Genomic DNA, 16298 nt, shown 5'->3' on the forward strand with positions numbered 1-16298 from the left:
AAACTAATCTCACTTGTGAACTCAGTTTGGCTTTTGATTATTAGCTCTGATGGCAGCAGACTTTGGCCAAAGCTGAACAAGTCTGAAAAGTCTCAAGTGGGCTGAGCACTTGCTTCCTACCAAGTTTTTTTTTTTCCACCTACATTGTGCTAGATGACAGAAGGGTGTGTTCTCCAAAGTGGAAGCCTAAGAAAATATTTCTGTGCCTGCATCCAGACATATCTATGAGTGACCACATTTTCAGACATGCTGAGCAGTGTCAGAGAAAGTCAGTGGAGCTGCTGGGCTGCTCAGCAATTTGGAAATTTTAGCTCCTGTTTCAGTAACAAACTATAGATTTTGGGGACTTAATCTCAGACCCCATCTGAGTGCCTGCCCCCAGTTCTGTTTAAGCAGTTTATTTCATTTACTGAAGAATGACAGGCCAACTCCAAAGTACAGGTCAGAAATACAGATCTTACAAAATCATCAATGGCATCCTTGACTCCTGATACAGCCAGCACCAGCACCAGGGGCACCACTGTTGTAAACCAGGCCAGTGAGGAAATCTGAGGAATCAACTGTGGGAAGAAAAGATCTGAGTTAAGACATTTCCTGCCAGTTCAGAAAACCACTGCTTCCTAATCAAGCTGCAGACAACATTTTTCTATGATACCTGAATATAGAATAAAGACAGAAATGTTGCTTCATCCTGATATGATATCCCACAAAGGTGGGAGAGCCAGGGAACCCATGTTTTCCGTACAAAAAAAGCTATAATTTAAGTTAGAAAAATGGAGCTGTCAGAAAGTGTAGTGGGTTGCTATTGCTTCTTCCTGTTGTTGGCAGAATTTAGATTGCCCAGTCCCCAGCGTATTTCTTTGGAAGTACTGAAATGGGCAAGCCTGCTGTGAGGGACTCAAAACTATCTGAGTAAAACCAGCTGTGCAGAGCCGTCAAAAGCTTCTGTTCTTTATTTCAGTAACTTTTCACACTTTGCTGAATTAAATTTCACATCAATGGGCAATGCAAGCTGCTGCCAGGGCTGACCTTGCTCTCCCAAGAGCAGCACAGCCATTATTGTTTCCTGCATGTTTAACAGTGAGAGGACCTAAGAGTTGAGGGTGATTCTGTTATGTCATCAGTCATGCAGAGGAAGATGTCTCACCCCCACACAGCTCTCCCTTTCCTCTAGCAGTACAGCACTAGGGATGGAAGCAACATGAAACCAGCATCAGTGTGTCCCTCAGTTTGAATCTGGGAAGTGTCAGCTCCATGTACTTTGTGTGAAGTTGACATTTATGCTGTGTCATGGCTCAGATCCTACAGGCACCACAGCCCTGCACAGCTGTGCAGGCTGCAACTGCTGACTTTTCACCCACCTTGGAAAATGCATATCCCACTGCTCTGTGACAAAGGAGAGGGAGACAGAATCCCCACAGCCTGTCCATCACATCCACTCTTGATGAAGGAATGAACTCCACAGGGATGGAGTGAGGAAAAGTATTTTAATGGAGGAATAGGTAGACTAATGCCTGCCCTCTTTAGGCTACCTTGATGTAAAGAAAGAGCTGTGTGCTTTTATATATAGTCAACCCTAGATGGCCCAGCAAAACACACAGTGGAATAATTTAAGGCAAACACTTTGAAATACTATGAATTTGACAGACAAACAGCTAGAGTGCAGTACAACAACGCAGGAAGCTTAGTGGAAAAGTAACCTTCTCTTGAAAAATATACATGCACTGAAATCTCAAAAATTCATTCCCTATAAATAAGCAAAACAGATCATACATGGTTTGCTGAAGGCCTAACTGCATTTCACCTATGCTTTTTTGAGCTGAAATTGTAAAAAAAAAATGGCATTTGAAGCAGGTTATTTTACAAATCTGTGTGCAGTGAAAGGGTCAACTTTAAAACATTAAGCTTGAAACATAATAAAAATTACACCCTTCTTCTGGTAATGTGTATTCTGATATGACTCAACAATGGCAGAGTACACAGTAAGGTGCAAAGGGGCAGAAATCCTGATATCAATTTATCCAGTGTGTTCGGCTTTCAGGGTATCATTAGCAACAGTGATGAGCAAAGTGCAACTCAATGCCATTACAACCCAAAGGGTTCAACAGCGCTGCCAGTGTCTGGCACACTCCACACTGGACACCTTCTTCACCCTGGAGAAGGGAGCAGCAATACCCAGCTTTATGCAAACTAGCCACAGCCTTGAGCCTTCCTGATGTTAACTCCTTCCTTCCCAGGGAAGCACCACAGGTTACAAATGTGGTGTCCTTCCTGCTGTTTCCTTTGTGACTGCCCGTGGAATTCACCTTAAAATCCATGGATAAGAGACAACTTGGCTTTATACTACAGGATGAAAAAGTAATGCAAATCCGAGGACAGCCAGGAGCACTCAGGTGCTCTTGCAGACATAAAGGGATAGTTGGGCAGGGCATGAAAAAGTTGCACAGTTTGTTGAAAACTAATTAACTTTTTTCCCTTCATTTAGTTCAAACCCTTATATCCAAAGCTAAAAGAGAAAATTGCTTTTCTCTGCCCTACTTTCTATGTTCTGTAATATTTTACTAAGATGCTAATTCACACCAGAAATATAGCTTGCACTTCATTACACCTGTCAAACATAGACTGGCTTTGATAACAGAGAACAATCTGCTGGAAACAGGACAGTGATTTCCTACCTGCAAAATCAGCAAGAAAAGGAAGTAGGCATTTGCTATTCGCTGAAACTGTTCAAACAGGTTGAGAGGCAGGAAAGTGAAGAAATTGTATTTCGATGTTTTAATTGAATTGTTCTGTAGGGAAGAAAAAGAAAATAAGTAGGATTGGTAAAACAGGAAACAAAATTACAGCACAACACATTTCAACTGTGTCTTACTTGCTTATATTTAGCAATAGTATTGTTTCCAACAGCAGCTCAAAAAGCATTTCCTTTTCCCCCCAAGAATCATGCCAAATCTGGCTAAACAGAGAATTCCTCTTGGAATGGGTGAAAACACAATGCTCATCTTTTGCCAGTGTTGCTGCAGGTAGATAAACTTGTATGTAGTTGCTCACAACATCTTTATTAATACTTAATAATTAAGACTTTATTAATAGTCTTCTTACTTTCACAGTACACAAAAAAAATTGAGAACTGTAACCAGAATACAACAATTTTGCTGTTAGCATCTACAAAGCAGGGGTGGAAAATGCATGCCAGGTCAACTATCTGTAGCTGGTCTGATGCTTTGAAATACCCATTTTACTGGACAACCCTATGGGAGGTATACGTCCTCCCAGGAGCAGAGTATAACAACATTGTTATTATTATTAGTATTATTAGTAGTATTAGTATTAGTATCAGTATTAGCATTAGTATTACTACTACTACTGTCATTTTCATCTCATTCAGCAAACTTTCAGCTCAGCAGTTTCAATGGGTGGTTTGTTTCTATTCCACAGAAATCACCTGCATGTGGCATTGTGTGAACCGTCACTGATACTAGAACTCACCATTTCAGTAAGCAAGCTGCAGCTCTATTCCCTATTTCCAGTTTCCTTTTCTAGCTGTGAACAGCCCCTCCAGCCACAAGAAGTGGCTGCTCCCCAGTCTGTCTTTTGCAAACCACAGAAAGACCTAAGCTTGCTATTGCAGAACTGGGTATTTTCTTCCCCAAATATCAGAGCAGTCTGGTCCAATACTTGTCACCAGCCAGACAGGCTCATACTGAATCCCATCATACTGACCCCCCAGCTGCAGCTGTCCCTTTAGTTTTCAGGTGTGCTAGACCATCTTTTCATGTGATGTTTAACAGGCCTTGGTCCAGGTTTAGTCCTGGAAGGATGAATCCCTTAAGATGTGAGAACATCCTAAATTTTCCCCCTAGAAGCTCTACAGACAGTGCCCATTAACCCCCTTCCAAGGAACCTAAGGTGTGACAGCACAGGGAAGCAGATATGAGGCACACCTGAATTCCATAATAAATATGATGGTTCAACAGCAGAGAAAATGGTGATTGCAGTATTTGTAATAGCCTTTAGATATTGCTAAGCTGGTGGGAGGACAGGAGCTACTGAGTATGAATCACAGACCACTTCTTATCCATGCATTAATCCAGGATCTTGACATCTGCCCTGACATGCATCAGCATGTTTTCAGCACTAAACCAATTATTTCAGGTTACCACTGAAAGGTATGTGTGGGGGAAGCTATTCCATTTTAGGCAGTTACTGGATTTCTCTACATTCAAGCACACAGTACAGCATATGTTCTTCAGCATTAAAATCATGTTTTATCCCTTGGACAAGCCAAATGAGTAAATCTCTAAAAGGGCAGAAATTAAAACAGCCTTCACAGAAGAGCTATCCAAATCCTCTTGTTGACTGCATTCCAGCAAGAAAAGACATTTATCAGAGATCATCATTTACACAATATTGCCTGTCTCCTGGTATCAGGTAGCTACTTGCAAGAGTGGTTAACTCTGTCTATGCCATGACATATTGTTAAATTTGGTTTATTTCAAAATCCTTAACTGTGGATGTGTTGCAGACAGGCTCCATGGACCCTGCTGAAACAGAAGCAATGGAGTAACAGCATCCTCTGCAAACCCAGCATACTGGGAACTAAATTGCTTGACAAGACTGTGTCCATCAGGCACAGAGTCTCGCAGATTTTTTAATAAAAGCTGGATCTAAATATATAAATCTGCCCATTATTCTGAGGAAAAGTGTCATGACCACTTACTTAAAGAAAAAACAGAAGATTGTTGCTGCAGGAAAAAGTAAATGCTGGGGACTTGACCTTTGTGCGTCAACAGATTTCAGAGGGTCACTTATAACATGGGAAAAACTACTCAGTAAACACTCAGATGAAGTTTATAGATCTTTGCCTGCAAAAATCTCAGAGGGGAATAAGTAAAGAATGGGAGTGGTTTATTTCAATTCCTGCCTTCTATTTCTGTCCATTAATTACGTCAGGAAAATCATTGAGTGAACCACAGCCATTCATTTTATTTCCTATTGCCATTAGGCATAGTAAAAATGCCAGACATAACAGCTTCCAAATGCTTAACTGCAGGAATCTGGATAACCAGTGTTTTTCTCCATAGCTGTTCAAAATCATGATATTCTTGGGCACATAATGTCTTTTGGGACACTAGGGCACTTTAGACCTGAGGAAAAGGACAGAAAGTATTACCATGGATCTTCTCATTATTCTAGAAACTGTAATTAAAATTAATCACCAGGAAAAAAAAGAACTTGTAATTACTATAAATATTTCTAGTTCAACACATAACTTGTTCATGGACCTCAGGGGCCAGAGGCATATCAATGGCAAATTATAATGACAAACTAGAGAAAACATCAGCCTTTCCAAATTAAAGCTCTGCATTTCCACATCACAGACACAGCTGAAACACTGTGCAAGGTATCATATAATCATAGAAACATAGAATAGTTTGGGTTGGAAGGGACCTTAAAGATCATCTCATTCCAACTCCTCTGACATGGGCAGGGACACCTTCCACCAGACCAGGTTGCTCCAGCCTGGCTTTGAACACTCCCAGGGATGGGACACCCACAGCTTCTCTGGGCAATCTGTGCCAGTGCCTCAACACCCTCACAGTAAAGAATTTCTTCCCAGTATCTAATCTAAACCCACCCTCAGTCTGAAGCCATTCCTTTGTCCTGTCCACTACATGCTACATAAAAAATTCCTCTCCATCTTTCTTGTGGGCTCCCTTCAGGTACTGGAGGGCCACAGTTAGGTCACCCTGAATCCTTCTCTTCCCCAGGCTGAACAAACCCAATTCACTCAGGTATTGATTGTGTTTTCAGGCAATACTACAGGACTGTGTGCTTTGACATCTCAGGCTCTTGGCCAGCTACTGGGAAATCTCAATTGGCCCCTGCTCTTGATCTTACTCTGTGATGCTTAACATCATCAAACTCTGTCACTCTTTAGAGCTGGACCAGAGCCTGACTCTGGGATGGGAGAGGTGCTATGGGAGCCTGCACCACTGCAGTGCATTTAATAGCCCACATGCAGCCATCATTTCACAAGCAGTGCCTCTAACACATCATCTGCCTCACTGTCCCCACGCTCTGCCTTCAGTGGAGGAGACTCCCACAGAGAAAAATTGTGGAGAGGAATAATCTTTGTAACAGCAATTAGGTATTGAGAGGCCTTACTGAAACTTCTGGTTTTCCCACAGGTTCATAAAAATCAACAGCTAAGACCAGCAGTTCTATGGGCTAAGCACAAAGATGGGGATGGGGAGCTTTACATTTACTCCCTGATCTGCCCTAGACTTCTGGTTGTCCGAGTGCAGTCACTGCATGCACCTATGTCCTAAATGAGCAGGTCTGAGCATGGTTACCCACAGCCTGAAGCTCTCCAGATGCAAAACTTGACACCAGAGCAATGTTGTCTGTGGGTGAGGGATTATTCTCATCTGCTCTTTTTAGGGGCTAGATTCACACCTCCTGGAGGTGTGACTCCACCAAAATGCTGTCCCTAAGAATAGTGCTCATCTCTCCACAGTTACACAAGTCCAGATCTGGAGGATGAGCTGTTACTTTGGGGGTGTTTTCAGAAGCCCGCTTGTGACGTCCAACAGCAAGCAAAACTCAGCAGATGGCTCCTACCTAGATCGCTGAGCAAACAAATCATCTCCTTGCCATAAAAGTCACTGGAAATAAGAGACACTGATGCTTTTGTGGCTAGATTACAGGGGCTAAAGGGTATGGCAAGGTATTGACCCTCTGAATTTATACCCCTGGCTCAGAGATGTAATAGTTCCAGCAGCTGGACAACCTAGCCGTAAGTAAATTTCAGCAAGACTTTGGTGACCCCACAGGGACGTGTTATGTCACAACACTTTGCCATTTCCCTGGTACTTGTGTAGCACAGACCAAGGGAACAGCTGAGCAGCAAAAATCTCTTTCCCAGGTGTTTTTCTGAGGTAAAGTCTTGCCAAGGAAGTGGCAGAAGTGCAACTCCATGGCACTCTGTTGAACTGCAGCAGTGCCGTTGGAAAGCACACAGAAGCCATAAGCAGAAATGTGACCACTGGGCTGTGAATGTGCTCATGAAAAATTTTAATAAACTCATGTAACAGCGCATATGGTGCCACCAAGGTTTTGTTTTCACAGAGAATACAGAACAGTCAGACCAGATCAGTTTTCAGACTCCCAAGTTCACTGACTTATTCCTCCTGATGGCAGGCAGTAACCCCAGCTCAACAGAAGACTGATAAAGGCCAAATGGATGTGGTGGTGTTAATCTGGTTCCTGTAAAAGTCCCTGTAAAAAAATAAACTCACAGGGGTAACAGACAGGCCAAACACCAGAAATAAAAATGTCAATTTCCAAAGCACAAAAGCACAGTGCTCTTTGCTTCTTTTTTGTCTCCCTCCACCCCTTTTTTTTTTTCTTTCCTTTAAACAGAAAAAGGACAGGAATGTCATACATGTGCAACCCCTTGACAGTCCCTTGATAGCACCAATGAAGTGAGTTCCAGGATCTCACCACATACATTCCTGGGTATTCCAGGAAAATCTGTAGGAAAGTGTGATCACTGGTTGTGTTTTCCTGCATTGTTCCTTCAGTCTGGTGTCACCCCATTACTGAGCAGTTAATCATCAGTGTGGTGAGTGTCCTTGTCATGGCGATGCAAAGGAGGACACAGGGCTGACATGGCTTGACAACCTCATGTCATTGCTCACAGACAAGCCAAGCACAACACCTAAAGGTCTTGTCTCTTACTCATCCCCTTCAACAACACTGTGATCTCCTCTGGCTTGGCTCGGTACCCAAAGCTTCTGCCTGGCAGGAAGGAGAAAAGAAAGGGAGGGAAGAGCACTGCTGAGTGGTGCAAAGGAGACAAACTCCAAACCACTGTTTTGTTTTCATTATGGTCTCACACAACAAGACTCCCAACCAGTGCAGTGCAGTAGGAGTAGTCTCTCCACGAGACTTAATCTGATGAAGAGTGGGGGACTTGATCCAAAGTCAGACTTCACTGAAGACCACATCTGGCACGGCTCAACCGTATGTGCTTCTTGAGGGCCTTAGGACCTCATCTGGTGTCTCCATCCACAACCCCTGTCCAGAGCTGAGGAGCTCACTTAAGTTCAGCCATGAGCCTTCTATCCTCACCTGAACTATTCTGTAGAAGTCCCCATCTCCAGACTGTCATCTGTCCTACTTTCCCAGATACATCTCTCCGGCTCTACTTCCTTGATGGACCTTGGACCTCTGGTGTAGATTTGTATTCAGCCCTGTCTCTTGCCACTTCTTCCTGGGCTCCCTAAGTGGGCCCTAGACCTGGTTCATCACCTCACCTCATCTGGAATGGTCAGGATGGATGCCATCACCAGCATCCTGCCCTGTCCCTGCCAGCCAGATGCTGCAGGACTGCACCCTGGACAGTGAGAGCTCTGCCTGACTTGGCAGATCTGGATTTGGGATCGTCTCCACTTCCAGCTTGCCCCCCTCTGTAGTACAGCCCTTCTCTGACTCCTCCTTAACAGTGCCTCAAATGCTCTTTGGATGAATCCAACTAACACCCTACTAAATGTAGAAGGAGCAGTGCAGGTTGCTGCTGTAGCTATTCATCCAGGGACGACTGAGACCACTTTTCACTTCATCAGACCACACTCCCTTCAGCCTTGAGCATCAGGGACACTGGGAAACATTTGCAGATTGAGATAGGAAGAGTGGGCAGCTGGTGCCACAACCCTGACCATGCTGATAAGGTCCTGGAGGATCACCCACCAGGCTGCCTTCTGAGATCAAAGCATGCAAGCAGAGGAGGTGGGGCAGAGTCTGAGCCACTACCAGAGCTCCCTGCTCTCCAATTAAAAGAGAGATAAGAACCCAGCTGCTGATCCAGCCCAGGGCAATGTGTATTGACTATAGGAAGTTATATACATCCCTCCTATTTGACTAGAGACTTCATCAGGTGACCCAAGTCCAAGCAGCCCCCTTGCTGCTGGTCCTGATAAAAGAATGCTGGCTTGACCCTGGGTCCTGATCCAAGATGAAATTTGTCATTGACTCATAGGCCTTGCATTTCCTTTCCTATTGTCTGAAAGCCAATTTCAAAGTTGTTTTTGCAGCCCTTCATGACGTCCCAGTGCAGCTGTGCTAAATTCCAATGTGAAAGCAAAGAATTGAAAAAGGAGCTAGGATCAGAGCAAACATTAAAAGCCTTCAGAAGAGATTTTCTTCTCCAGAGTGTTGATGGAGAGTCCATCATGGTGGACACACAGAGGCTGTCCCCTCTGTAGCTGTGTTGGGGAGAATGGAGACAAATTAAGTGGACTAAAGTCCTTAAATCTTGCTATACCACATCTGCCACCCTGCTTTCCACTTTATTTCAGTCTTTACACAGACAAACCTCTTTCTGAATTCAGAAAAGGTTCTTTTCTGTCTGCATTGTCAATAAACACAGGATTAGTATCTGACTTTTCATTTTTACTGACCTATATTGAGCCCTTATCTATGCTGCTCTAAGTGCCTTTTCATGCCACTCATTCACACTTGGTTTCTGAGTCATTCCTAACTAATTTTGTGAGCTGGTGGGTAGTGTACATACCTTCACACTCAGCCCTTCCAGTTAACTGCACAACACTTTGTCTTAAAGTTTAATTTTTCTAACCCTTCTGCTCAGCTACTGAGGCCTCATGGCTGGAGAAGTGTGGCAGGCAGGGACACACTGCAGTTTGGCATCTCCTGTATTTTCTGACAGCTCTGGGAGGGAATTTGCCCTCTGAGGTCTCCTGCAAGATGTAGTGTGATGGAGCTGGACATGCCCTTGCACGCACTGGCAGACATGGGTTTTCCACGGCACAGCACCAGGTTCCTGCAAAGCTGGTTTGAGCGATTTGGGAGTCTTGCTTCATACCAGGAGGGCCACCTTTCAGCAGCTGCCAGAGCTGATGTCAGACTCCACACACAACAGAGTTTTCAAGTCTTTATCACTTCCTCTCTTCTCCCTTCACAGATATTCTGGAGACTTTGCACCGGCAAGGGACAATGTCCCACCAGGAATAGGGATATTCAGGGACAACACACCCACCTCTGGTTGTACTTTCCCACTTCCCTGTTCTCACTGTGATAAGGAAGGACAAAACTCTATACCTTTGATCTATTTCTACATAATAGAAACTGGCTGTTTAGTGAAAGGCTCAAATCTCCACACCAGGTGGGACATAAAGCCTGGCCTCAGCAGTAAGTCAATACACAACACCTAGGTTTGCATTTCCCTTTCTTTTTCCTTATTGGCCTTTCTCAGCAACTGCCTCACCCTAAAGAAACATTTGCAGTCTCACTTAGCTTTGTTACAAGAACCTGTTCTATAGGTTTTATGGCTAATGTGGCCTTAAGTTACTAAGAAATCTGAACCTCACTCCTACAACTTTCACTGTCTAAAATACTTTTAAAGCTTTGCTGTATTGGCTGGTTTCCTTTGGATCTTAGTGGTCGTTCCCCCTAAACCACATCCTAGTGGCTTAGCAATGCAACCCCAACATAATGAGGCAAATCTGAATGTGAGGAAGGTACCCAAATTTAACCCTTGCCTGGAAGAGTAAACTTTCAGGAGCACCATGGATATGTTATGGGAGGATGCCAGGAGACTATGTCCCTTTTTGTCATTTCCACATTCATCAGCAACCTACAGCATGGGATCTGAAGTAATATATGAGCAAGGTTAATTCTTTTCATACACCATAGTAATGTGGAGTTAATAAACTGAACTTTTCTGAGGACTTACTGGAAATAAGCAGCCCAGAACATGCCGTGCAGCCCTGTACAGTTAGAGCAGTTCTTGCATCACCACCTAAAGTCTGTTAGTACCTCACTATCCACTCACCACTTTGAGGCTTGGCTCTTTGGGGCAGTTTCCTGGATTTCCTAAGCCTCAGTCTACACAGGACTCCAGAAATCATGAGCCATAGCTGACTAAAATGAGGGGCATGATTACCAAAACTCACTGCCAAGTTTTAACATATTATACTGAGCTGGCTTTTTGGCTGCATTCACTTTATCACCTAATCACAGACCTGTGGAAATTCTGAGGTGTTCTCACAGTCTCTACTTAATTACACCTATTTGCAAACCCTTGGGCACAATCAGGCAATCAGCTGGGAAGCAGTGTCATGCAAAGTCAGTTTTCTGAACGCCTTTTCAAAGAATTAGGTGTGGAACCAGAAGAGTTGCTTGGTCCCTCTACCCTGACATAACTGCCCATCTCCCTCCTACTTTCTTGTCCTGCTGCTGCACTTAGTAGTAATTCAGTGGAAGACGACAAAATCAGATGTAGTGTTAATACCCACCCCAGCAGGCTACTGACAGGTTGTGTGCCAGTCACCAGTCTTGACAAGACATTCATTCTGCATAGTACTTCACATGTATTAACTTCTGTGCATTTCATATGCAGGACACATGCAGCAGCTCTGGACTCTGGGACTCTCTAACCCACATTGTATAGTTTGTGGGTGAAAAGTGAACACTGAAAACCACCATGTTGCCATCAGTCAAACCTGCTGGCAAGTCAAACTGTCTCCATCACAAGAAATTAGTGTGTTCTAAAATGCTTAGGTTTTTCACCTCTTGCCAAGAAAATACTTGTGATGTTCCTAAACCAAAACACGGGCTCCCGAATAACTGAATGATTAATTTCACCACTGGAATTCAGATATTCAAAGGACAAAAATTCACAAAATTCACTTTGGTATTAACTGGTAGCTGCAAACACTTTGAAAGAATGCAGCTCCAGGCCCCACAGAGGGGATGTCCCTGCAGGCACAGGCAGGACAGATCTAGTGGCTGAGCTAGCTGTCCTCCGGACACAGCATCAGAAAAGGTTTGGAAATCAAGTTGCCCAGGGGCTCCCAGGTGAATTAACCTGGCAGACCTGGGACACAGCCAGCCTGTGTCAAGGCACACTTTGGAATCACAGATTTCACAGCACAAAGTGAACTTAAGTAGGCTGTTAAGAATCCTGCAGAAAAGTTGGCAGAAAGCCACAAGGGCCATATTCAAAAACTTCCTGACAGAGATGATTTCACTGCAAAAGCTGAGGAACTGACACATTTCCTTTCAAGTTTTACTTTAAATGGAGACAAAATTCCACAGAAAACTCCATTATTAAAAGGCCTTGGAGCCTGATTCTGCAAATGCTTTGACTCACAAATAATTTTCTGGAAGTGTGGAAAGTCACTGTGTCATGCTTTTCCAGAATCGGATCTCCTTCAGCTGCCCATTTTTCAGGCTGACTCAGCAATAATCCACCTCCGATCGTTCATGTGGCTCGTGTTTGCCTGCTTTGCAGAGCCATAGCTGGCATGCAGCTCTCTTCACCCCTTTGAAACACTTGAGACATGAAGCAGATGCAGCTACATCTGTGGCTACATCTGCATGAAACAACATACGCTGGTTACTTACAGCATATTCAAACTGCAGATTAAAATCCCGGTTGTTTGCTTGAAGTTGTCTCTCTTCCTCTGCAAAGAAAAGGAAACACATCAATCATGCTTGAGCATAACCAAAGTCAATACAGATGTGAATGAAGCATCAGAAAGTGCAAGCATAGCTGTGAGAAGGGAGTAACAACAATGAATCGGAGCCCTTGGCCAGCAGCCCTGTGTCAGGACCTGGGGTGGCTGGTGACACCTGGGGCGGCTGCACTGTGGACTGACACAGTGCACTGTGCACTGTGACACTCGTAACACCATATAACAAGTCTCCTCTACCCACCACTCACTGCAATGCCAGTGCCTGGTCAGGTTGTTCAGTTTCTGGGTAGGAGTTCCCAACTAGTGGTGCTCACTCTTCCTGCCCTGCTCCTTCTCTTCCCCCTGAAGTCTCTGGAGCTGTTGCCATCAGCCTACAGCCAGTGCCCTTCTTCCAGTACAGGTGCATTTCTGATCATCATCCCACTGATGGGACACCATCACCACATCTACCACGAAACCAAAAATTACTGGAAGTGTATCAAAAGGTCATCAAATGTGTCCTTTACCTCAAGGCAGGGTCTTGCCTCTCTTCCCCAAAAATGACAATAGAAAGCTCCAGGGGTGACTGTTCTTCAGTTGTCTATTCCAGGACTGAAGTTTCCTTCCCCTAGGGCAGTTTTTCCCTGCATTATCTAACACAAAACTTCAATTTCAAGAAGTTTTGTCTTCTGGGAAGATCAAGAGTGTTTTCCTGCTTCCCCTAAGTTCTTTGTGCTACTTGCCAAGCATACAGAGCACAGACAGTGGAGGGAGGGGATTGTCCCACTCTGCTCTACACTGATGCAGCCTCACCTCAAGTCCTGTGTGCAGTTTTGGGCACCACAGTATACAAAAGGTATAAAAGCTATTATAAAGAGACCAAAGGATGGTCATTTGGATGGTGAAGAGACTGGAGGGGAAGCCACATGAGGAGCAGCTGTAGTCACTTGGTCTGTTCAGCCTGGAGAGGAGAATGAGGGGAGACCCCATCACTGTCCACAGATTCCTCTGGAGGGGAAGAGGAGGGGCAGGCACTGATCTCCCCCTGCGTGCCCAGTGACAGGACCAGAGGGAATGGCCTGAAGTTGTGTCAGGGGAAGTTTAGGTTGGATATCAGGAAAAGGCTCTTCCCCAGAGTGGTTGGGCACTGGAACAGCTCCGCAGGAAAGTGGTCACAGCAGCAAGCCTGACAGAGTTCAAGAAGCATTTGGACAGTGCTCTCAGGCATGAGGTGTGGTTCTTGGAGCTGTTCTGTGCAAGCATTCTATGATCATGTGTTCCAAGTTCACTACATACTGAGGGCTGTTATGTCTTACACTGGCCTTCCCAAGGGTAAGCAGCTCCAGTTTCTTCAGTCACCTATGCATTAATCCATCCGTAGGAGCATCACTCTTGGTGCTCTCCAGTGGGCTTCCCAGCTAGTTCAGACCATTCTGAATTGATGCCCAAAATGGGCCATGGTTTGCAGCTGAGGCCTTACCAAAGCTAGCCAGGGCACAAGGGACATGCAACTTTCCTTGAAGATAATGCATATTGTGCACAAGAATTCACCCAAGAGTAATTTAAAGTAATATCCTTATGCACCACCAGCACACAGAGGATGGCTTCACAGAATATGATCCATTTTGGCAGATCCTTTCTGGTAGAGCCAGATGCCTCATCAGGCAATGCAAATCTTTCATTTGTCCTTGCTGAACTGCATCCAAATTCTTTCAGACTATTTCTCCAACTAGTCAATTCTAATCCTATTTCAGTGTGCTTGTAGCTCCCACCAGCATGGTGCTATTCACAGATGTACTGTGTTCTTTATTCTGACAGCCAAGATGAAGAAGTAAATATTGAATACTAGACTCAGGATGGGATATACCCTGATGAATCTTTCAAGTTTCCTAATCAGTCGTCAATATCTATTGTTAATGTCTCTTTTTTTTCTGAAAAATCTGGCACTCACTGTTTTGTGATTTTATCTCGAGCATGTATCTCCAGTTTACTTGTAAAAATGCTACAAGTGACAGCCAAGATACATGGCAACTATCTGAGGCTTTTTCAATAGCCCTCCAGCTACCACTAAAACAGAATTAATTTTGGTTTGATGCAGTTTTTTTGGGACTGCTGACTGTTAAGCATTTCTTCCCCACACACGAACTCCTAGTTACCTTCAAGTGGTTTGCTGTATTGTTTTAACCTTTACTCAAGTGAAGCCAATACATCTATAATTGCTCAGCTTTTCTTTTTCCCTGTTTCAGGATAGGACGTTGTGCTTGCTCTCTTCCCAGTCTTCTGAACTTTGCCTGCCTGTAAGCCAGACTCTCAAAGGCAGAACTGCTCCAGGGCATGCTTTACCTTACCCAGTCAACCCATTCTCTCTATTCCAGCCCAAAACCTACCTCTTTGTCCTCTGCTTTTGGCAAGTATTATGTTAGATGTCTAGAGGGTAAAAAAAAAAAAAAACAACCCAAAAAAAACCAATCCTCTGATTTCTTAGCTTTTTTTGCTAGGCTTTTTACACTGAGCCTCCCCAGAGACCCCAACTCTTACAGAACAACTTTTATTACCCTTTATGTCCTTGATAGCATTTTCTCACTTTGAGCCTTTGTCACACTGTTTGTGCTGGATAAAACAAGCTGGTTTCCACCTTGTAGAGGCATCCTTCTTTTGTCTGAAGCAAATGGGGAGCTTCTGATTTCACCATTTCACTTATCCTTCTGAGCCTTTCTCTGAAAGTTGGTAACCTATACATGTGCCCTTAATATCAATTAATAATATATGTGCCCTTAATATCAATTAATAATATATGTGCCCTTAATATCAATTATTTAAGGAAATGACAGCTCTAATTCTCCCTCCACCCCAGGATTCCTTCCCACAAGGTGTCAGATATTAGTTCTTCATATTTATTGAAGTCAATGTTAAACAATTTGATATTGTCATTTTTTCCTAAGTATCATTGCATCATTTCATAACTATTCCTGTTTACACTCCCTCCAGCTTTCAGAAAACCAGCCAGCTCCTCCCATTCACTCTGTTTGGGAGGGAATCACTTCTGAAACAACCTCCTTTCCTTTCCAAAAAATTACCCACCTCTGCACCAAAACTCTGAGCCAGCTGAGTAGGCTGTATTCCTCTACACTTCTCTCCAACCCTGCCTCTGCAGAGGTAGAATTCTTCATTTACCACCATGTCCTGCCTCTCCAAAAACTATATTTTCTTTTTTTTTTTTTTCCCCCACAAAAGACTGTCCCTCTTGGTTTGCTATGCCTGCTCATTACCTTGTAGCATTACAAAGAGATCTGCGATTTGCTCATTTCTTTCTTCAAGCTGCTTTTCAGACCACGCAATCATAAAAGGAAAACTTCTGTTAACCATACAGAGTTATTTTATTATTTTCTATTAATATTCCAGCCTCATGAGTTATCACAGCACGTGTCTGTTACACCTATTAATGATGTGTTAAGACATCTAGTTCTTCCTGTTTGCTCACTCTTGCATTAGCAAGCGTCTAAGCTATTCAGTGCATTGATGAGCTAGCCCTTCTCCTTTTCCTTCAATGACCCTGAAATACACAGCACCCCTAATTTTTAAGCCCTTTTTCAGATCGCCATTTTTTGGTCTCTCTCTGTGGGCTGTTTCCATCAAGCCCTCTAATCACTAATGTAAAGCTATGTTAGAAAAATGTGCTTTTCTCCTTCTTCACACACATCTAACAGTATCAGTCATTTTGAAATCACCTGCCATCTGCCCCAAATGGATGATTCAGATCAACCACAGGGCTTCATTCAATACCTTTAAAGTGCTTAATCCATCACAGGTTTCCTCGGA

The 16298-nt window shown here is 43.8% G+C and overlaps 1 protein-coding gene across 9 annotated transcripts in view; it reads right to left on the reverse strand.

Annotated features, from left to right (window-relative positions):
- Window positions 1-16298, reverse strand: part of LOC111941134 (phospholipid-transporting ATPase ID-like) — a 96922-nt gene that overhangs the window by 41848 nt on the left and 38776 nt on the right. For all 9 annotated transcript variants that reach the window (XM_086868122.1, XM_086868124.1, XM_023944182.2 and 6 more), the window contains 3 exons: window positions 12430-12488; window positions 2676-2789; window positions 462-560 (listed from right to left, as the gene is read on the reverse strand). In XM_086868122.1, the coding sequence (XP_086724248.1) occupies window positions 462-560; window positions 2676-2789; window positions 12430-12488 (272 nt within the window). The remainder of the gene's footprint in view (window positions 1-461; window positions 561-2675; window positions 2790-12429; window positions 12489-16298) is intronic.

The sequence above is a fragment of the Cyanistes caeruleus genome, chromosome Z, assembly GCF_971803275.1.
Source record: "Cyanistes caeruleus chromosome Z, bCyaCae1.hap1.1, whole genome shotgun sequence".
Classification (NCBI taxonomy): domain Eukaryota; kingdom Metazoa; phylum Chordata; class Aves; order Passeriformes; family Paridae; genus Cyanistes; species Cyanistes caeruleus.